Source organism: Peromyscus eremicus, chromosome 19 (assembly GCF_949786415.1).
Source record: "Peromyscus eremicus chromosome 19, PerEre_H2_v1, whole genome shotgun sequence".
Classification (NCBI taxonomy): domain Eukaryota; kingdom Metazoa; phylum Chordata; class Mammalia; order Rodentia; family Cricetidae; genus Peromyscus; species Peromyscus eremicus.
In genome coordinates this window covers 12510356-12533587 of record NC_081435.1, presented here as the reverse complement: position 1 = coordinate 12533587, position 23232 = coordinate 12510356, and the positions used below count along the sequence as shown (strand labels likewise).

General features: G+C 37.8%; 1 protein-coding gene across 8 annotated transcripts in view; it reads left to right on the top strand.

Annotated features, from left to right (window-relative positions):
* Positions 1 to 23232, top strand: part of Nol4 (nucleolar protein 4) — a 330361-nt gene that overhangs the window by 201396 nt on the left and 105733 nt on the right. For all 8 annotated transcript variants that reach the window (XM_059246745.1, XM_059246744.1, XM_059246753.1 and 5 more), the window contains one exon: positions 963 to 1246. In XM_059246745.1, coding sequence (XP_059102728.1) covers positions 963 to 1246 — 284 coding nt within the window. The remainder of the gene's footprint in view (positions 1 to 962; positions 1247 to 23232) is intronic.

Below are 23232 nucleotides of genomic sequence, written 5' to 3'. Positions count from 1 at the left end.
AATTGATTAAAAACATTAACTATTCCATTACACCCTACAAAACAATGCATATTTCATGACATCCAGAAGTGTGCAAAAATCACAGTGTATTTTATTCCTCTTATTTATTTTTATCACTATAGTTAAGAATCATTAATACCCTTTAAAAAAAAAACAGGTTCTCATATCTGCTCACCATCACCCTTTGTAGACTATGGTAAAGTTGACATAAGAAAAATAGAATGTAATTGTTTTATGTAAATTTTGTCTATGTATTTTCTTTTTATACATTGAAATAAAATCAGCTACTCTAGCTATAGCTTTTCCTATCAGGACTTCATGAACCACATTTTCCTAAATATTAAAATGAAGTATGAGGAGGTATATAATATTCTAATTATTTCTCTTATTAGCACACTTTTCTGTTTTTGTAAATCTTTGCCATTTCTGAATCATTATGCTATTCAGCTCCACACTGATACACGTGTATTTTTAACTTCACAGAGCTGCACACAAAGATTAAACCCTCTACACTTAAAAGTCGTTAACATGTACTTTCTGGGACAATGATTATGTATGAGTGGTTTTAATATATTTTACACTATATTTAACACCCATGAAGCATATAGCAATGTAACTACCTGGCTAGTAGTGAATTGCCCCCAAGCCTGAATATTCTTAATGGAGGAGTCTAATCGATTTGCAAAACAATTGCTAATTATATCATTTTTTTGTTAAGTTGCCTTTTCTTTCAGATTGCTTTTGATATTGAACTATGTTCTTTTTAATTTGATATCATGTCTGTGTTTTAGTGTGTTTACTAGATTAAAACAATAATTGCTGCTTCAAAACGAGGTTACTGCTTAGTTAAATTACATTTCTGAATAAAATCAGAGGCATATTGCTGTGTATCTATCAAAACTTAGCACTAGTTGGAGATGATCTAGCATATTACTCAAACTACCCATCTTTCTTCCTAACAGATGACTCTGCTGCAGAGAGCTTTAATGGCAATGAGACTCTGGGGCACAGCTCAGTCGCTTCAGGGGGAGCTCATGGCAGGGAGCCTGGGGACTCCAGCAGTGATGGCAAAACTGGGCTGGAGCAGGAAGAACAGCCACTGAATCTGAGCGACAGCCCCCTCTCTGCGCAGCTGACTTCAGAATACAGGATAGATGAGCAAGGCAGTAATGGGAAAAGCAAGTTTAAGAACCTTCTAATCTCTGACCTCAAGATGGAAGGAGAAGCAAGAGAAAACGGAAGCAAGGTAAGACTCCATTACAATCGCTGGATGGTTTGTGCAAGGTCACGAATATCAAGAAGAAGCGCACATACACATTACTAATAAACTCATAATTATGCATCCTGTGTGTTCACAAAACATTATGTCAGGGGCAATATAACCAAGTGAACCGTGTCTCAATGATGTGAGTATTATTTGATATAAGAATTGTTTGATTTAATGTATTTCATTTCTATAATCTACTTATGGATCAGTCCCTGGGAATTTGCCAAATACAAATTTGCCAAATACTAAACTGAAACGTTTAGTCTCAGTTCACAATTTTGAACAATCATAGCATCACTTTCTCATTTCTCTAGACTGGATAGGCGAATGGGCAGTAAGGTTTCAATTAAGTTCTCCAGTTTGCTTTGGAGACCTGGGGGATTCATCACTAATTTGCTTTAGGGATGCCAGAGAACTGCGAAGTATCAGTGTTCAAGTTGGAATTTGTAGATTAAATATGTACAGAAAGATGTAATGGATCCCAAACCTCTTTCAGACATATTTTCTAATTTCTAGATGGTTATATTAAAGTAAATTGCAACCTCGCTATGCTCAGGTTATTACTTAAAACATTTTAATCTTTGAAAGTATCTGTACTGGAAATTCTACTATGTTCATTTTAAAGAATCAATTTCTTCTATAGATGTCAATCATCTTGTTAGCATCTTAGTACAGCTCATCAAGTTGTGCTGCAGAGGAGATATCCAGCTGTCATCAGAGAATATGAAAAAGTGTCATTTTCAAAGGTGCAGCACTTTGGACAGAACTGAGAATTTTATGGCATTCTTCATTGTTGATGTCCTTGATTCTTCCAGACCATTAACAACTAGTTGTAGACCTGGCTTTTGACATCATCCTGTAAGCAAGATGTCTCAACCTGGATTAATTTTGTAGTTCAGGCACTATGCTTCTGAAATTGGTTCTATTTAAATCTCCTCCTGGCCCAAGGGTGTTCTGTTTCATCCTCTTCAGGCGAGTCACTTGACATTATAAGACACTTAAGCTCTTCTGCCTGAGGGAGACTGCTACCACGTTTACCCTGGTAAATGCATAAATACATTCTTTGGTGGTTCAAAGTTAGATCACACAGCACAGGAGATGTTCTACTTGCTAACATTTGAAGCATTGCATACATCTTATAAAAGAGAATGATGTGCTTTTCTTCATTCTATAGTATCTTGCCTTTAAAAAGCCTAGATAACCACAAAACATGTATATGAATATAATCAGGACAGTTTGTTTGTCATCATGATCATTCTGAATTTTAAGATTTGGGGGCTCTAAGCATGCATAAGATCACTCAATTTTAGGATCTCCCTTCAACTCCACAACCATCTTCATGAAGTTAAAGTGTTCCCAATTCAGCATTGAATTTTATCTTTACTTCTCTAATAAAGACATCACAAAAAGAATAAACAGTGGCAGGGCTTTCGCTGCCTTTTCCAACATAGTCTGAAATAAATTTTTAAAATTTTATTTTCATGTCACTTAATGGCACATCTGGGTGCATGGTTTCCATCTTCTTTGAGATTTGTGGGACCTTGAGGTTCTAAACATGCCAGGACATCCATATCTGAAAGGGCAAACCACCATTGATAGTCTTGACCACATGACCGTCAATCAGGATCTGCCAGGTTTTTGTTCACAGAATGCCTTTCGTCATGGGTAAGATCCATGCCATAGAAGTTGGGTAGATTTTGTCTCAAACACGCTCAGGAATTAGCTTAAATTTCTAAATGCAACATCTTTTTCCAGACAAACAAAGCATAGAGCAAAGAAGGACTTGTAAGGATATTGTGTCCAATTCTGGTTGTCTGTGACTTTCTGGGTCTTGTGTTTCTTACATTGACCATATCTGGTGCATTCACATTTTACTAACCTTTCTTGGAACTGCTATGGGAAGTTCTGTATGGCAAATGTGTTGCTAATTAGTCAATAAATAAAACACTGATTGGCCATTGGCTAGGCAGGAAGTGTAGGTGGGACAAGGAGGAGAATAAAGCTGGGAAGTGGAAGGCTGAGTCAGAGAGACACTGCCAGCCGCCACGATGACAAACAGCATGTGTAGATGCCTGTAAGCCACGAGCCATGTGGCAAGGTATAGATTAATGGAAATGGATTAAACTAAGCTGTAAGAAAAGTTAGCAAGAAGCCTGCCACGGCCATACAGTTTGTAACCAATATAAGTCTCTGTGTTTACTTGGTCGGGTCTAAGCGGCTGTGGGACTGGCGGGGCGGGTGTCAGAGATTTGTCCTGACTGTGGGCCAGGCAGGAAAACTCTAGCTACATGGAACAATCATCTTCTTGGCTCCATTTTTGGCTCCTAGTTAAGACACTTGTTCTTCCTTAGTGCTGTTTAGAGAGCCCAAAAGCAAACTCTTCTTTCTATGGTGTGTGTTTATTGAATCTTATGTCTACAATTATCCTCGGTTTAGTCTTTTCTTCTTTTTCCCTCTTAGTCATTTTTACATGAGAAATTGTGCTAACTAAAACATATTAGTAATATTAGGTACTGGATTTTTTCCGTGCATAGAATTTATGTGTTGTTTGTGTTGTTACCACACACATATCTTCACTGAAAGTAGCAAGTAGGTAAAACTGCTTACCTATATCCCTTAATGTATTGCAGTCTGTATATAGAAACACACTATGGAGACATATGCCTGAAATCTTTCAGGAGACTGAGGCAGGAGGATCACAAGGTTGAGATTAGTTTGAGCTACAAGACCCAGTCTCAAAAGCCATAGACTAGATGCATAAATAAAAACAAAAGCTATCATATTAGAAATCTGAAATTCATACAATAAAAATACTTGGTACATGTTCAAGAGTAGATGTGGTAATCCCAGCACTTGGGAGGCAGAGGCAGGCAGATCTTTGTGAGTTCAAGGCCAGCCTGGTCTACAGAGCGAGATCCAGGAAAGGCACAAAGCTACACAGAGAAACCCTGTCTCAAAAAAAAAAAAAAATAGATGTGGTAGCAAAAGCAACTCACAGAAGTTCTAGACTTCATTGTAAGACCCTTAATCTATAGTTGTGAAAGATGATAGGATGAAAATAATTGTTTTATGATTTATTTTATGTGTATGTGTGAATGCCAGCATATATGTACATGTACATTTGCATGTGGTGCTCCTGAAGGCCAGAAGAGATCACTGATCTCATAGACTGGAATCACAGATCCTTGTGAGTACTATATGGGTGCTGGGAAGCAAACTATTTTCCTCTACAAGGGCAGCAAGTGCTCCTAAGTGCTGAGCCATCTCTCAAGCCATGAAAAGTTTTTATGACAAGTTCAGATAAATATCTATTCCTATGCTAAAATAGTAAGAGTTAAATTAGGAAAAACTATTGAGATTGAGTAATCTTAAGACTTGCTGCTTAGAGGAAAGAAGCAATTGTAAGATTGTCACTTTTTTTCAGGAGTCTCTTGCTAGACACTATGAATGGCCTTAATTCAGACAGATGAAGATAATGGTCTCAGGAGTCACTGTTAATTCTGAATTAGGGATTGTTTGGAAGGAGTCTGGTGGAGGATCCACTTCAACTCCCCTCCCCATCTCTTTCCCTAAACCTGCCCCTTCAAATCCCGCCAAACACAGCTCCTCCCCAGAGAGGCTCAAGGCGACTCCCACAGGGGATATAAGCTGCATCCCAGAAAACAGACTCTCATGGTTCTTCTGTTCTCCAGTCCCCAGTCTCAAGTCCATCTCCTCTCTGCAGGGCCAGGGAATCACCCAGGAGTGCTTTACTCATTAAACCTAGGCTTTCTGATTCAGTCTGATTTGGTTTGCTGTTGGCAAAGAGGCCTTCAGGAGGCCTGAGACTTACCAGGGATGACTTCCTAACATTTGAAGACCTTGTCATTGTTATGCAAGATAAATTATGTGCATAGTATTTATTTCCCAAATACTTGTTGAAGGTTCCACCTCCAAAGTATTATTACAGAAAGCAAAAATATGTAAGTGAACAAAGTAGGTTGTCTTCAACTCATGATCCAGCAGAACAGGGCACATGTCTGGACACTGTCTGATCTCTTAAGTGACACAATCAGAAATGAGTGGGATGGAATGAGATCATGCCCAAGGGATAGCAGTGATAAAGACTGGTTACAGAAAGGGCCATGGGAGGGCAAATGTAGACTTCTAATTAGGAGAATAGATTAAGCAATGTGTGGAACCTCTTTTGAGCATATATCTGTAAGCTTGCCTTCCTGGCTTAGAGAATTTTAGAGAACTCAGAAAGGCTAAAGTCACTTAGTCAAGGTTTTAGGGCATTTTAAGACTTTGGCTTATGTTCACTACAGTTAAGTATGATAAAGATTTCTTTAACTTGGTTGTTTATGAACATTATTCTAGCAACATTGTAGAGGGTAAGGTGTGAACCAGAAGGAAGGAGGAATGGGGGCCTGGTTACAGAGCTATTACAGCAAGTTATAAGAAAACTAATGGAAACAGGAATCTAATAAACAGGGAATGGAAAAAGAGACATAGGGAAAAAATAAGCTCGCTGTTTTTCTTTTTCTGTTTTTAGTGTGTGGGCTGTGTGTACATGTGTGTTGTGCATGTATGTATGTGGAGTTCATGTGTGTATATATACCCATCTGAATGTGCTAGATTTTGTTTGGAAATATTTTTCTGCAGTTAGAATCCATACATGAAATATTCTATGGTTTCTGGTTTTCAATCAGCATTATTTTACTCTAACACTATCAAAATAATTTGTTCCAAACTATCTTATGGATTCTCATGGAACTTTCTGTGAAATCTTAGGTAATTATACAGTCACCAATTTCTCTGTTTGTTGAAGGGATCTAAAAGCTTAATAATGTAGAATCACTGAGAAGCTTAGATTTATGAGTTTAACACTGACCTATTTCACACTTTTATTGAGAATAATATCAAACAAAAATGATTTAAAAGCATTTCAAGGCTTGAACAGTGCATAGAAATGCTTGGAAAGCAGAGCAGAATTGGAGGATACTTTTTAACTGATTGCTTATTATTATGCAAATTCACTCAATAGACCAGAAAGAAATCACATTAACCAATCTAAAGACAAGATATATTGCACCCAAAGAATTTAGGTGGTATTTGTTTTCTTTGCTCATGGCCACAGTTTAAGGGGCAAGTTAATAACATTAAAATTCAGAACTGAGAAGAAATGACAATGATCTTGGAAAATGAGACCCACGAGGAAATGTGAGGGAACTAGCTACATAGAGAAAGAAAAGGCAATAAATCACAAACTTAGTGTCGACTCCAGTCTAAAAGTTATTAATTGTTGGCACTGAAAACAAATCCAGAATTCTAATGGAGGAAAATATAGAACTCTAGAAATGCCGAAGGGTTGGCATTTAATTGTTATTTTTCTAATTTTGGGTATTGGTAGCCTAGTCACATTTTACATAATATGGTAAACTATTCTAATGCAATCTCACAAGAATAATGTCTCAATAATAACTGCCATTACATGTAAAGCATATTAATACTATATTCACATCAAGCAGGGTTTGTGAGTACTGTTTCATGCCTAATATGCAATCTTGGTTATATTGTTCAGGCTCAGGCCTCAGGATGCTTCTGTTTTTACTTATATAATGATATTTCTTTCTCCCACATGTTCCTTGTCATATTTTTTCAATTAATTTTGCATTTACTTTCACATAAATGAATGTTACCATTCAAATTAAAGACCGTGAAATATTAGTTCTAATTACCATGAAAATTGATATAATATTTTTTAAACTGTGAATAGAAGAAAGAATTTAAGGAATGGCTTCTCTTAAGATGTGCATGTGCAAGATGGTCTTTGAAATGCTAGGGGCCAAGCTTTGACACTTATAATTAGATTGCCTGTGTTTGTGGGTATTCTAACTTATTATTGTTTAAAATTGATGATTTTTCAATAGCAGACTTTTTTGGTGTTACATAGAGATGTTGGTCCAGATGAGTAATTGTTTAGGATAGAAATAAAGATGTATGTTCTTTTTCACAATATCAGCAACTGCAGTGAACTGTACTTGGTACCATCTTGGTTGCTAGAAAGACCAAGTTTAGGAATTTGTATTTTGATGAGAATGATGAAAAACATAGAAAATGAGATGTATGAAAGAATATCATCTGGGCCTACTAATCATGTCTTTGTGAATGAATTCTTTCTAAATTTTTTATCTTATTCAATTTGTGTGTAGTGTAAGGGCATGCCAGGGCTAGTGTGTGGACCCAAAGATGGAACTCAGGAAGCCAGGTGTTGCACACAGATGCCTTTACTTTTGTAGTCATCATGCCAGCCCTTCACTTAATTCGTAATGATTAAATAAACCTAGCCTCTTGCTGACAAAGGGGCAATTTCAGAGACAAGGGACTAGATGAAAACAGCACCAGGGAAAGACAAAGATGATGAACAGGAAACAATAAATCACAGACAGGTCAGGAGAGGGCAGCATATTGACCAAAGAAAACTTCCAGATCCTTTTAGAGCCTTTGGGGCACGGTGGGTGGGGGGCATTGCATGAGAGCATGGGCAGACTGAGCCTCGAGGTGGATTGCTCAGGCGTCTCTGACGCAAGATGGCTTTAAGTGACACAAGAATGAAGAAGATTGCTAGTGGGGGAGGGCTCGAGGGAGCATTATAGGACAAGAAGACATGAGATCCAAGAACTATTTAGAAAAATAAACGTGTTACACAGGAGATAGAGGGCTTAAATTGCATTGACAGGCACAGAGTAAAGGGAGTATTAGGTCTGCTACTGGTGTATTATATCAGCTGTAAGAAAGACGAGCTCTTGTGCAAGGTTTTATAGTCAAACCTCTAAGCATTGTCATGGTAAGAAAAGAAGGTACATTTCACCAGCTGTGTTTATAGGAAAGGAAATCAAGGTCAGATTGTAATTAATTTGACTTAATTGTCAATTATGCAATTAAGTGATGAAGCCTAGTGTTGAAAACAAGTCTTCTGCTTCTGCAAGCACTATGTGGGTGTTGGGTTCTGAACCTGGATCTCCTGGAAAGTAGCCAGTGTAACCTCTGATCCATCTCTATAGCACCAGACCCCTTTAAAGGTCATTGTGGGGTTGGCAAGATGGCTCAGTATGAAAGGCATGTTCTGCCAAGCTTCAGAATCTGTGGAAGGAGAGAATTACTCAAGCCATTTGTTATCTGACGTCTACATAACTGTAGAAGTACCTGTGTCTACACACACACACACACACACACACACACACACTAATAAAAATGCTGCAATGAAAAGTCATTGTTGCCCTGCTTCCCATCACATGTGCTTATTTTCTCCAATATTCTGATGTGATTACAAAAAGCAGGGTAGAGGCAGATTTTTATGAGTGTCTCCTGTCCATATCCAGCACGCTCTGTCATCACACGTTTGTTATCTCAGGATAACAAGTATTGTAGACCAGAGTCTTCTATAATTTATGTCCTGAAAGGTGCAAGGTAAAAGGCTTCTGTGATTCTGCCTGTGCAACAAAATATGCACTCTAAGTTCCTTTTTAAACTTGCAAGAGTTCAGTGAGGTCAATAGAAAACCCACGTGGCCCCTAGCGACCACTGTCTTGCATTCATAACTAATGTAACTAAAGTTATAAGGTGCATTTTTTTTTACCAAGACACAAGACCGACTGACCATTAGATTTCTTTTTTACTTTATAGTTCAAAACAATCTTAATTTAAATGATTTTGTGGTTAACGACGCTTATTATTCTTATGGGATTTTAATCTTGGTTTGTGTGGTTTGTGTATATGTGTATGTGTGAGTACTTTATGATTTGTGCTCATTCTTAGAAATAAGGTCAAATGGTTAAAAATATTCTTCCATTCTGTAGGTGTCTTGGCAACAGTAACAGAGTTTTAAGATAGAATAATAAAACGCTCTAGTTTTAACAATCTGAAATGATTTGTGCATTTCTCATAAGAACTGGTGTGATCAGAACTCATTGAAACAATACTAACCTAAATTTGAGAAAAGAACAAAGGAAGAAAAATGAAAACCAAATTAATCAGCCAACTATCTCAATATAAGGTTTTATATTCTTACTAATATTAAACATTCAAGAATCAGTCTTAAAGGGCACATCTGAAAATAGTTGATGGCATCATTATTATTGTGATTGTTCAAACTTCATTTATTATTAATGTGTGTGCATGTGAGTTACGTGCCATTGTGAGTGTGCCACACATGTGCATGTAGGTCAAAGGACAACTTTGTGTGATTTATTCTCTGCTTTTTTTCCACATAGGTCCCAGAGTATAAATTCAGGTCCTCAAGCTTGAGAAAAAAAGCACTTTGGGGGCATCTCACAGGCCCCTATTGTCATGTACTTTATACTTTTGAAATGGAAATATTGAAATTTGTCATGCCAAGAGGATAGCTTGACTTAATGGGCTCAAAAACATGAACTAATTAATTTGTCCTGGGGACCAATGATGAAAATAGAATGTTCTGTGTTATTACAATAGTTAGGAAACTGCTTAAAGAACTATCTTATGCCATCTTCCCAATGATCCATTAGAAATAAACTTGTTATTTTTCCTGGTTTTACATATAGGAAAATAAAATCTCTATAAATCAAAAAAATCTCTAATTTAGCTCACATTTAAACCACTGCAACTTCAATGTAAATTAAGATAATCTTGTAGAAGAGGAAACAGACAGAATATGAGTCCAATGATAAGAAGAGTTACTAAACATTACCTTCACTGTCCTGGGCCTTTGCAAGGCTGGGCCTATCTCCAGCCAGTCGTGGATGGAGGAGGAGCTGATGGGGCTTTAACCTTCCCTGCTGATCTACTGGCAACTGAAGGGTTCTGGGAGGACAGTCATTCACTTCGCTTGCATCCCAAAAGCAAGGCTGCTTGGCTCCAATAGATACTTCAGACCCCATAGCTATGTTAAAATCTATGGGTGTGGGTGACCAAAGTGAGAGATAAGAGAAAGTGGGGTGAGAAGAAGGGAAGCACAATGTATGTGTGTGTGTGTGTGTGTGTGTGTGTGTGTGTGTGTGTGTGTGTGTGTGATCAAAACACAAACACACAAAACAAAGTCTCTTGATAATAAGCAGGAAGACGCTTGACTGACGGCACGCCCTCGACTACTACAATACGGCTCCTATTTACTTCCTAGTCAGAAAGCCACATTTATCATATTTATGACTTAGTAAGTCTTCACTTTTAACTGTGAATAATAATGTTTAACCTGTAAGCAACTATAAAGTCTGAACCAGATGGAATACATTTTTTTATAGGCATTTGTTGCCAGTGTGGTTCCTACTGGCACCAGAATTTAAAGCTTCTTTAGAAATGACAAGAATGTTCTCAACTCATGCATTTTATTTGGAAAACTTAATACACCTTTTCAGTAGCCTATAAATCATCTCCTGAGATTGGCCACATAGAGAAATATATTAAATTCTTCAAGGGAGTAAATACTGCTTTCTCTTTCTCTCACCTTGTGTTCCCATCCTTCCTTCTAGTTCCACTTATTGTGCAGATACCTGAAACATGCAATTCTTTCCAGAGGCAGTAATCCCATCGCATATCTCTATGAACAGCATGCACTTACAAAACAGTTCCTAGGATACCTTGGAATCCCTACTTGTTAAAGTATGCCTTGATCCCATTGGAGTCAATGTCCAACTAAAATGTTACTTCTCTGGTACCATGAGTCAGAATTAATTCCACCGGGAAACAACGTTTTGTGAAATTCTAGGAGAGGTCTATGTAAACCAGGGACAGAGGGAGAGTGTGATGGTGGCATGTTCACATGCTGAAGCAATTTGTATGCCTGAAGCTCACTCCCTATCGAATGCTTATTGAGTTGACAAGTGGTGACATTGGACTATGTTACTGTGCTCTTGATCCCATCTGATTTTTCGTGATTGCAGTATCTTCACATTGTCACCTTGGTTGTTAAACTCACTGGTACCAGTCTTTGGACTTAGCCTGTCCTAGTCCAGGTGATAGGATACAATTTACCTTCTGAGCAGGAATTTAAATGAGATAAATTTTCAGCATGAGGGGTTGATGACAAAGAATCACAGCAAACTGGGGAGCACTGGGGATCATTAAAGAATGTAATGTCATCACGCTAGTTTTGTGAGTTTTAAACCACAATGATATAAAGCAATTAAGCATCTTTAATTAATTTCATCTTGGTGTTTATGGAAAATTTAAAACCTCAATATTCACCTGTGATATCTATTTCTATACTTTCATTAACTAAGACATTATTCCTGGGAATGCCTTCTGTATTACTGAAGGTTCTCCAAGAAAGCAAAATCAACAGAATATATAAAATATAAGGCAGATAGATACATATTTAGATATATATCTAGTAAAAGATGACTCACGCAAATGTGGAAGCTCCTGATATGCCAACTACAGATTGTGATCCAGGGAAGCTAGTGAGATATCTCTAATCTAACTCCACAAGCCTGAAAATGAGGGAGACTTGTAGCATAAGTTTTAGTCTAAGTAAGAAGGATGAAACTCAATTGAACAATGCCAGTGTCTTAGTTAGAACGGGAGGAGATGGATACCTAATTCCTGAAAAGCATAGACTCACTTTTCCTGTCTTCTGCTCAAGTCTTCAATGGATTGGATAACACCCTCTAACTCTGATGATGTAATACTCTACAGCCAACTTGCCAGGCAAATGAGAATCACTCCCTGCCCCAACATGTAGAAAGCAATGCTTTACCAGCTTTCTGTCAGATATTCTAGTCAAGCTGATTCATAAAAATAACCATCAAAGGTTGACCCTTATGAACCCAGTGTCCATCTGTATCTTCTTACGCCATGCTTAAAGCGAAAGAAATGATAGTAACCAGGTCATAATTCTGCATAACAAGAAACAGTAATCATTCTAGATTTAATATTGAAGAGACTAACCTCTCATGTTGAGAGGAAGTAAAATGCTCAAGTGATATTTATTCTTATCTTGTTTTTTAGTAGCTTAAATGCTATGATATAAAATCAATAGTACCAAATTCTAACATAAAGTCACTATATTATATTTTAAATACAAAAACAGGAAATCAAATATATTTCAATACATTAGTATACAGAAAACCTATTTATAACCAGAGAAAGTAAAATACTTATGACAGTTATGTATCTCATTTCCATAACTGGCCTATGGCAATAGCTGATATTTATAACTTCCTACTTCTGCTTCTTGTTCTTGGCTTCACCCACAGCTTTCAGGGCACACCGCTAGTACTCAGTGTCCTTTATTTGGCAGAGTGATCCAAATCTTCAGTCTTGCTTGTGTGTGTGTGTGTGTGTGTGTGTGTGTGTGTGTGTGTGTGTGTAGTCACACGTTTGTATATGTATAGGTGCACATGTATCTTTTTGTACTCATACTGTAAAGCCTAGAGGACAACCTCATGTATTGTTCCTGGGAACCATCCATTTTGCGTTTTGAAATGTTTTCTCATTGAAACTTGGAAATTCTTGATTAGGTCAAGTGAAGAGCCAGCAAACCCTAGTGTTCTGCCTGTCTCCTTCTCCCTCTGTGTGCAAGACCACACTAGCTGTTCAGTTTTTAACATTAGTTAAATCATGCTTGAGTGGTGAGCACTTTACTGACTGGGCTAACTCCCTAGCTTTCAAACATTCATTATTGGATTACAGGGACACCAATGAAAGTTGAGAGACGTTGAACGTACTCCATGACAGGTGGAGTGATGCTCTAACATTAAATCAATAAGGAGGCCTGGTGCAAGAGAAGAAAGCCTCCTTTTTCAGAGGAGACTTGGGAATGTAAATTTATGATCGTCGGGACATATTTTGCTAAAATATATTATATTATTTGGGTTTTAAAAGAAACAATTTTCAAAAATAAAACAGAAAAGGAAGTTATTTAGAAACCTTCAGCTGTCACTAAACTGAGTTGGTCTCTTTTCAGCTTGAATTAATCATAAAATAAGGGGCTAATCTGCACTGCACAATATATACTTGTGCAAATCCTTGAGTTAAATACTAGGAATATAATGGTCAAACTCAAAGTTAAATGAAAAATATATTTGAAGTGTTTAGAGTGGATCCAGGAGAAAATTCTAAAGACCAGTGTTTGGATTATAACTATAAATCAGCAAGCAGTGCAACATGTTATGCATAATGTGAATGAGGAAGAGTCTGAAATTTGGTAAATGATGGGAGTTGGTGTATGCTTGAGACAAGAGGCAAGACTGAAATGAAAAATGAATTAGAAGGCCCAGTGAATAGCAGTTTCCACTGAGTGTAAAAGGTTGGACTTTATCTCAGAGAGAGAAGGAAATGATTCCCAGTATCTAGGAAGATGCAATTCTGACTCATTGGTGAGGTGTTTAATATCATCAAAACACTAAATTTGCAAAAGTGATAAGGAAAATGTTATTTCACCCATTAAAGAAACACTGATAAAAAATCCCAGTTATCATGTTGGAAAGGAAGATGCTGATATTGAATAAAATACAATTCCTACTCTTGAAAAATTGGTTGAGTGACACATAAATAATAGAGTATAACAAAACAATGAAACAGTGAAGATGCTTGTGTCCATTAAAGAGGTCCAGAACCCTGGAAAACATGAGTAGGAACAAGAGGATAACTTGATATTTTTATACATGTCCTTAGGAAGCTCAAAGAAAGGATGATTTTCAGAACTCAGTCATTGAGTAAATGCTGTAAAAGCGAAAGTATAATAAAATTATGTCTGTGCCTTATGAGAGCAGAGAATGGGGGTGATGGTTTTCCTGATACCCCTCTGTCCGAAAACAAGACACTGTCTGTTCTCAAAGTGTTTCACGCATGAGATAAGTATCATTGAGGATTCCCAATATTAGGAAAGATGATTGAAAGTTTTAAACTTGACTGTAAGTCATGATTAGTGTGTACAAAAATTTTAACATGTCGCAATGGTTTTGTTGCTAAATAGGCTAAGAACTTTATCATCTTTTGTTTCAAACTTGATTCTATACTTCTTCAGCTTAATTAGCTGCAGAGAATGAATTGTGTGTAAGCAAAATTCAAAAGAACTGCAATGCCCAAGGGACTTGGACTTAAAAATACTGAAGACCTGAATTTTATCAGATCCAGTAACATAAAACAAAAAGGTGTCAAAATATAAAATTTCAGCTCTCCAATAACTTCTTCAAAAGTTGACTCCATTCAGTTTGCCTCCCTTGTAAATGCCTTATCTAAATTGTCTGCGAGATCTTAAACCCCCCTCTGCTGCTTGTTCCTACTTCCCTCCTCCTCCCTCCCTCTTCCTCTGTATCTGCATCTGGTGCTCTTCCACCCACAGTTGTGTGGGCAGAGTTTCAGCCAGTTTCCTGATGGAGTCAGACTGTCTGCACTGACCAGGTTTCTGAGGCTGGGAAGCATGTCTGTCAGCTGCCTTGTCTCAGCACCACTTGCCTTGGTGAAGGTGTTCACTGCCAGAGGTGCCTGGACTTCAGGGCTGTTAGGGAAGACCACTGTTCATTGGTTTGTAAATGTGCTCTCTTCTCCAATTCCAGAGATAGTGTTTTCCCTGGCTTCTCTAAAGAGGACCAGACCTCTCCATCATCCCCTGTGGCTGTACTATGAACCGTGCTCTTTCTAGCAGCAGTTACTTTCCCATGGCACTCATATGTGCAGTTTGGCTCACTATTCCTTGTTCACAATATTTTCATTCATATAGTCAGAGCAGAAATTAGACTGCATGTAGGACTAGGATTAATGCTGATGGAGATCTTAGAATACCAGCTGAGATTGGCTTTCACAATTGTCTCTTCATGTCCTGATTTTCACTTATGAATAAGACAGTAGAGATGCATGTTTTAGGAATATTAGAAACTCTGATTTAACATTTATACAGAAACTTTTCATTAAATAATGAATTTATTTATATGTTGTTTTATATTTTGTTCATCAGTTAACAGATACTTATTGAGTCTCTACAGCAAGGAATACCAAAAGAATACAATAATGAAAGAAAATAGGCCATCTTTGTTTCATGGAGGCATCACAAGTCTATTTGGGTTGAGCTATTCCAAACAGAGAAGTTACAGGTTGAATAAGAAGAGAGCATGTAGTAGAAACACAGTGGCAATGGTTTGGATTTGGAGACTCAAGACCATCTTGAGGAATAAACACTATCTCAGCAGGGAACTGGAGAATGAATGAGCAGGAGCTGGGCAATGAGCTTGCATCTAATGATGCATGACTAGTTCTAGGCATAGTCAACATTAGGAGAAAGAAAGAAAAGAAGGAGTAGCAGAATTAAAATGTGAAGAGAGTAACAATGTTGAGTCTGGAAGAATACAGAGACAACACCTGCACAGACTTTTTTGTGAACTTGACGTTGTCTCTATTAGAGGATGTGATGAGATTTTCTTTCTGTGAATGTTGAGTTGGGAGCTGTATGAGACAAACAGACTACAATATCATTTCAACTGTTTAAAATAGTCTAACCAAGATGCTCATTTGTCTATTTTCCAGCACTGGCCAACTGAGTGGATGGTAGGATGGGAGCAGAAACCACTAGAGTCAGTTTCTGGGTAGATATCACTCCCTGCAGTCCTTTTTGATTCCTAAGTGTGGCAGTCACTGCTTCACACAGTCCTTGCTTCTGCAGTACCCTTGACTCTCACTCAGCGCACAAGTGTCACACTTAGTTCTGGGCTTAGAACTTACCATTCTCCATGAATGAATTGGGGTCTTCAAGAAATACTTTGAACCTTCTCTTATAGTTTTGTCATGATTGTTGCTTTCTTTACCTACCCCTGCCAACACACACACACACACACACACACACCTCCATACACACCCCTCATTGATTTGGTGTGCCTTTATTTACTGTGATTTGCCATTTTCCACGGTGTCAATTTAAATATTAAATTTAGGGACAAAGGTTTAGGTGGTTGAGGTGATGGCTGCTCAAATATAGTTAGAAATGCTCATTTACATATTTATTTCCCATAGTAGTTCAGATAATGCAACTGTCAATTTCTGAGAAATTAGCATGTAGCATAATTTCTAGGAAATATTTATTGAATCAGTTAACTAGCTTAACAATATAAAATTAAAAACTATAATCATTAAAAACTTAAAAACTAACTACAAAATCTCCTTCTGATTTTGGAACTTCAAGCCATGCTAAAATGAAATACAGGACTTTTTATAAGTTAAAGTTAACGTTTTCCAAAGAGTTGAGGTGTATCTGATTTGAAATGGTGATGCTGAGAAGAATTGTGCTTTACAAGTGGGAATAATTTTGCAGGGATTTTATAGTGTGTACTATGACACCTTGGAATAAAGTGACAATGAAAAATATTTAAAGGTTATATTTTTTTCTGTATCGTTATATGTTTTCCCTTAAGATTTTCAGAATCATTTCTCAGTGAAGACACTGTGTCTGAGAGTCTAACCCTTCATGTTTTGCCTTAGCTGCTTCCTGCATTCACAGTTAAATGACTTCCCTGTTCTCAGTAAATGCATCCAACTTCAGGTCTGCCATTCTCCCACAGTCTTGTTGAATTGTGAAACTTTGTATCATTATTATTGAAGGGCTTTTGACTCTGTGTCACCTTATATCACCCTTGTCTGTAGCAAATGACATATACATTGTCCTTCCGAGGAGGATCATGGGGCAAGCATCCAGACTTGAACCCTCTCACACCTCTTCTGTTTAATTTGGGAGTCTCTCACCAGGTCTCCAGAGCATGACGGGACATTGAGATCTTGATCTATTTACAGTAGTCAGTAGCTCCATGTTTGATTTTTTTTCTCATTAAAGACTGATTCAGACTAAAAATTCCCAACAAGAATTTTCTGGAACCTGAAGATCTAGCTCAGCTGGCAAAGTACTTGCTATGCAAAGCACAAGGAACCCGATTTGCACCCTCAGCACCCAAGTAGAAAGCTGGGCATTGCAGCACAAGATTGCAACCATGTAGCTGAAGTTTTCCTGATCCTGCCTGGCTCCTGTGGCCCCACAGTCTCACAGCCACTCAGATCTAAGTGAACACACAGAGGCTTATATTAATTACAAACTGTGTGGCCTAATGGCTCAGGCTTCTCATTAGCTAGGTCTTACATGTTAAATTAACCCATTTCTATAAATCTATACTTTGCCATGTGGCTTGTGGCTTACCAGTACCTTTACATCTTGCTTCCCATGGTGGCAGCTAGCAGCGTCTCCTCTGCTCTGCCTTTCTCCTTCCTCCTCTCCAGTTAGAATGTCCCACCTAACCCTATTCTGTTTCACCATTGGCCAAAAAGCTTTATTTATCAACCAATCAGAGCAACACATATTCACAGCATACAGAAAGTCATCACCCATCATTCCCCTTTTCTTTCTATTCAAAAGGAAGGTTTTAACTTCAACATAGTAAAATTACATATAATAAAACAGTTATCAAGCAAGAATTATAATATCTAGTCTATTTGTATTTGGCAAAATTAAAGAACATATCATATCTATCCTATATTTGTGAGTCTAAGGTTTCATATCTACCTTATCTCTTATCATAACCAAGGAAAATCATAATTATAAATATCTAATCTTCAACTACATCAAAGACCCCAGAAGGATATAATATTTCCTAAGAAAACAGGAAGAACATTGTAAGCAACTTCTAAAAATCAAGAATGACAGAGATAGCTGTCTTCCTGGACAGTCATCCAAAGTTTCTTTGTAACATTGGGGCATCCATATTCAGCCCTTAGGCCTAGAGTCTCTCAGTCACTTTTCTCTGTGTCCTGTAGAATATCTGACAGTTTCTTCTGTGAAGCAGGAACCTGAAAGACCATCTCATCTTGCAAAGTTCAGTGGTCACTTTCCTATGGGTCCTGCATGTCCATTTAATACAACATATTGTTAAGCAGTCTATGCAAGGGCACATTTTTGCCCAGTGGCTAACTTTTGCCATAAAGAAAGAAAACTCCATAATGAGTTTCTTCAATGCCCATTATCTTTAAAGCAGATTGGTGCTACCAGGAGCAGACGTGTCTCAATGTCCAGAAAGTCAAAGTTCTTAAAAAATTTTAAATGCCATAGTCTGTAGGTCTTTGAAGTATTTGATGATTACCTACCTAATTGAAATATATCTATGTATACTGAGAAAACTTAACTAACATGACTATAAGTTTGATTATCATAGATGATTAACTATCAATCTTTATTTCTTAATGATACATTACAATTTTAAATGAGTTGTATAAACATATTACCTTAAACAAGAGTAAAAATATGCATACAGTATAACAAAATTAACTTTAAATTTATATCAATAAACTAAAATCTATAGCAATTTAAAACATTTTAAACAAGTTGCTGCTCTTTGAAAGTAGATTCAATAATCTACCCTTTTATCCTATCTTATTTGTATCCTACATTTCTATATCATATCCCCCTTTCTTCTTTTAGAAAGATATTGACTATGACCAATAACAATTTGTAACCAATCTTTAACAAAGACAAATATCCACAATCCATTATTGGGAAATGTGGGCATAGTTTTCTAGGCTACTTCCTGCTGATAGAGGGCACTGGTAATTTTATGGAGACACACAAAAAATTTTTAGGATTATGGTCAAGTCCTGATTGGAGTAGTCTGTGAGGGTGAGGCTGTATTCTCTGAGCCAGTTGCCTTGAAGGTGATTTTGGATGTTGGATGATCTGGGCCATGGTGTCATTGGAGACCTTTCAGGGGATCTTGGCTGGTCAAACCATATTAGCCTAGAAGCAATCCATAGATTCTCATCTTCTGTGGAAACAAAAATAGAACCTCTTTTCCAAAGCAACATATCCTTAGACATAAACTTTGAAGTCCAGATACCTTTAAAATACACATACTGATTTAACTCAGCAGCTTTTACAATCAAATGTCTGTCTGTAGTTAAAAATCTCAAAGAAAATATAATCTAGACTCTGTGTGATTTCCATCTTTATGTGGCTTATTTTTTATATTACTTTTACTGTCTCTTTAAAGACTTTATATTTTAAAACTATTTATTTAACTATGTATCCTCCTTTTTTCTTTCTTTTAAGTCTATGTACATTTTTATACACAATGTAAGCTGTTTAAAGTCTTATTTTATCTGAATCTGTCTTAATTTGAATCTATAATTCTTTTCTGGCCAGGTGAGACATTAAACTGCTAAACTGCATGGCCAGAATGAAAGGCTGCTGCCTCTGCCCATTTTAGCACTTCAACATGGCGGAGGTAATTTACCTCCAGCTCTGGGCCATGTGTACCATCAACTCTAGGAAGCAGTGGGTCTATGCCTCCATTAAAGCAGTGTGTAGCCCAGAAACCTCTCTTTTCATGTACTAGTAAAAGCTAAGTCTGTCACGCAGTGCACTTGTGTGGCTTGAAGACATCACTGTGTACTGCAGTAGGAACCTGCCCTGTTACGCTCAAGCCCAAATGCTGCAGCGTCTCATCACTCACATAGGACATAAAGCAGGAACCTGTTTTGGGCTCTGTTTAGAATTGCAGATTAAGTATTCTCAAGTTTCAGGTGGAAACTCAAGCGATCCCATTGGGCGACATAAAGACAGCTGGATCCCAAGGACTCACTGGCCAGTCAGTCTCTGGAGCAGTGAGCTCTGTAATCAGAGTGAGACCTTATCTTACAAACAAACAAAAAACAAAAAAAAAAATGTAGTCATCTCTACAGGACAATCATCAAAGTCAACCCCAAATCACCAAGACACATACACTCACAAGCAAATGCGCTGCATGCACACATATATGAGCATACACGCACACACAAGTGGTCACAGTCTCAACTGGATACACATACATAAGTGAGCACACACACATCTGGGTACAGACACACACACATATTGTTGTCCAGTTTCACAGAATGCTTGAATAATAGTACTACTACTACTATTTTGGTAGAAAATAATGAAGTAATTATAGGAAGAAAATAGTATAAAACACACTTAAATCTCTTCATGACAATTTCAATAATGTAAATATCGATAGGTCAAGTACAACAGTTTTGTTCATAGTTGAAATCACAACTCTAGCACAATGCAAAGACTGTGACAATATGCACACATCAATAAATTCTGAAATCACCCTGCTATAACTGCTATAGACTTGTTTTTCGTAGACCCTCTTCCCTAACTTCCTGTTATTTTAGACTCAGGCCAGCTTCTTGAGAGTTTGATTATAAAGGTCTTATTTTCTGTAATTGTGTTAGTTATGAAAGTAGTACAAATGGCATGTGACTAAGTCAGTTTGTTACCCACATAACCCATGTTCTTTGGGAGGGTGTTCCCTGTCACAATGATACATAAATACTATCTGTGCTCTAGGTGGTGAACACTTCAACTTTTGCTGCACTGGTATACACTCACTGATGGCTTTCTGTGCTGATGCTTCACCCTTAACATTACTAATTTTGAAAATGAAGTGTTAAAAATTGTGTCATAAGGATAAGGCAAGAGAACTGCAGCACAATCCCTCATAACCTTGTCATGACCACAATCATGATCATGAGTTTCCCCTCAAACTTTTAGGCCAATTTCCACAAGTAGAACACTATTTTGTCCCCAACAAGAATTCAAAGATATGTTTATCTACATTAGCACAAGTCTATATGGATATTATACCCACATACAGAACTGCCTTGATAAAAGACCATTTCTCAATGTGTTATCTACGAGATACAGCTGTCAAAACTATTCTGATTTATGAGCATAATAAATAATGAGTCAGCATTAAATTCCACAAGGCAACGAGAAAAAACATTTCGTTAAAGCCTTTCTATTTGGATGTGATGAAAATGATGGTAATGTACCAGGTAACATATGAGCACAAAATCCCATAGTATAAAATCCACGTGAAAGTTTCTGAAAACATGTTAGCAAGACTGCTGTGCATTCCCTGCACATATGTCTTTTACATTACACTCTGATGACAAAGGCATGGGGAAGGCTGAGGAGGAAAATAAGTTCCTGTCATGCGCCAGCTTGAGCGAGACTCAGTGCTGTCTGCCCACAGTAAATTTGCACAAGCGTCCTGTCCTGCACCCCCTGCAGTCATTGTCCATTCATGCATTCAGCACATTTCCTAAACACCGAGCACAAATGCATTTTTATTTGTGCCCATGAATAAAACATTATTTTTTTAAATTAAATGTTTGGGAGTAATGTGTAAAATTGCCAGCCATGTACTTGTCTCTGCTTCTGACATCATGTTCTGTTTCAAGTCAATTCATTCAAGATTTTTTTAAATTCAAGACGAGCATTTCCTCTGTGCATTAAGTAGTAGATGGCATCCACACGAGAAAATCAGGAGGCTCGCCTTTGCTTGTAGCCCCTGGCATTTCTTCATCACTTACGTCTTACCCTCTGGTATGTCTAGCATCTAGAGGCACACAATTCATGAAGCACTTCTAGTAAAGAGTGCCTTCACGTAGGTGGGAATGAGGTTGACTGCTCTTCCCACATATAGAAAGGGATCCACTAGCCTGTCCCATGATCTCCCTTCCAGAAAATTACCATAGAATTCTTATGCTTTGCAACACATCAACTTAATTTGTGTAATTTGGCGATTTCAGTATATCCACAAATAATGCATCTGTTATTAGGGTTAATTTCAGAAAACTACAAGCAGGCAGATCTCTGTGAGGCCAAGGCCAGCCTAGTCTATATAGCAAGTTCCAGGGTGGCCAGTTTCATAGTGAGACCCAGTCTCAAACAAGTGAAAAGAAACTCTGTCCCCTAATAATGACACACTTCCCCCACTTCCTCAGCTTTAAGAAACCAAGGAAGTGCATCAATTTCCAGATCTCTTCCCAGAATTGATGTCACATAGTCTCTGCAGAGAGGCTTCCATTTCCTAGGACATTTTCAAGACTTAGCTATTTCATATCTCTAATTAGTACTAGATTTCTTCCCATGAGCAGATAGCATCCCATGGTCTGAACATAAAGGACCGTATCTTATGTTCCCACTCATCAGTTCATGACAAGTGTGTTTTTCCACTTTGAGACTGTTGTTTTGCTATAAACATTTGTGTATAAGGTCATGTTGATATACATCTCTCCATATTTCTTTGGTGTATATATGAATGTAAACTTACACATTCCCGTGGTTGCTCATTCTAAATAAGGCCAGTAGGTATTCCAAAGTGTTGGTGGCGTTGTGCATTTCTTTTCTTTCTTTCTTTTTTTTGGTCTTTCGAGACAGGGTTTCTCTGTGTAGTTTGGTGCCTGTCCTGGATCTCGCTCTGTAGATCATGCTGACCTGAAAACTCATAGAGATCCACCTGGCTCTGCTTCCCAAGTGCTGGGATTAAAGGCATGCACAATCACTGCCGGCCGGCATTTTGCATTTTAAACTACACTGAATGACAATTCCGGATTCTCTATATCCTCACAAATACTTGCCATCTACTCTTTTATTTTAGCTGTCTTACTGAGCTTAAAGTAGAATCACCCTGTGGCTTTGACTCCATTCCCTGGCTGATATCTGCTGCCAAGTGTATTCCTCTTTGCAGAGATTTCTACTCAGATTCTTTGCCATTTTTATTTCTCCTTCCAGTATTGAGATATATGATGTATTTGTATGTTTTCTATAACCCATCATGGGATACATGATGTTCCAATATCTTCTCCAATTCTGTGGCTGCTCCTTTACCTATTTTGAGTCACAAATGGTTTTAATTTTGGTGAAAACTATATAGCTATTAATTCCCTGCAACACAGTAGAGCTGATCCTGAAGCTGTAGATGTGGGAGATCTGAACTTGAAAACATGAAAAGCAGAACTGGTCCCACCCTTTCCTCCTCACTGCAAGGGGTGAACTCACCAGGGCAATGCAGAAGAGCTCACCCTGGTGGTGAGGGCAGGGGAGAGCTGGTGGGCTGACCAACCCTGTAATTACTCTGGCTCAGAATCAGGGTTATGAGTTGGCCCACCCCAACATCCACCCCATCTGTGACCTGCTGGAGCAGGTGAAG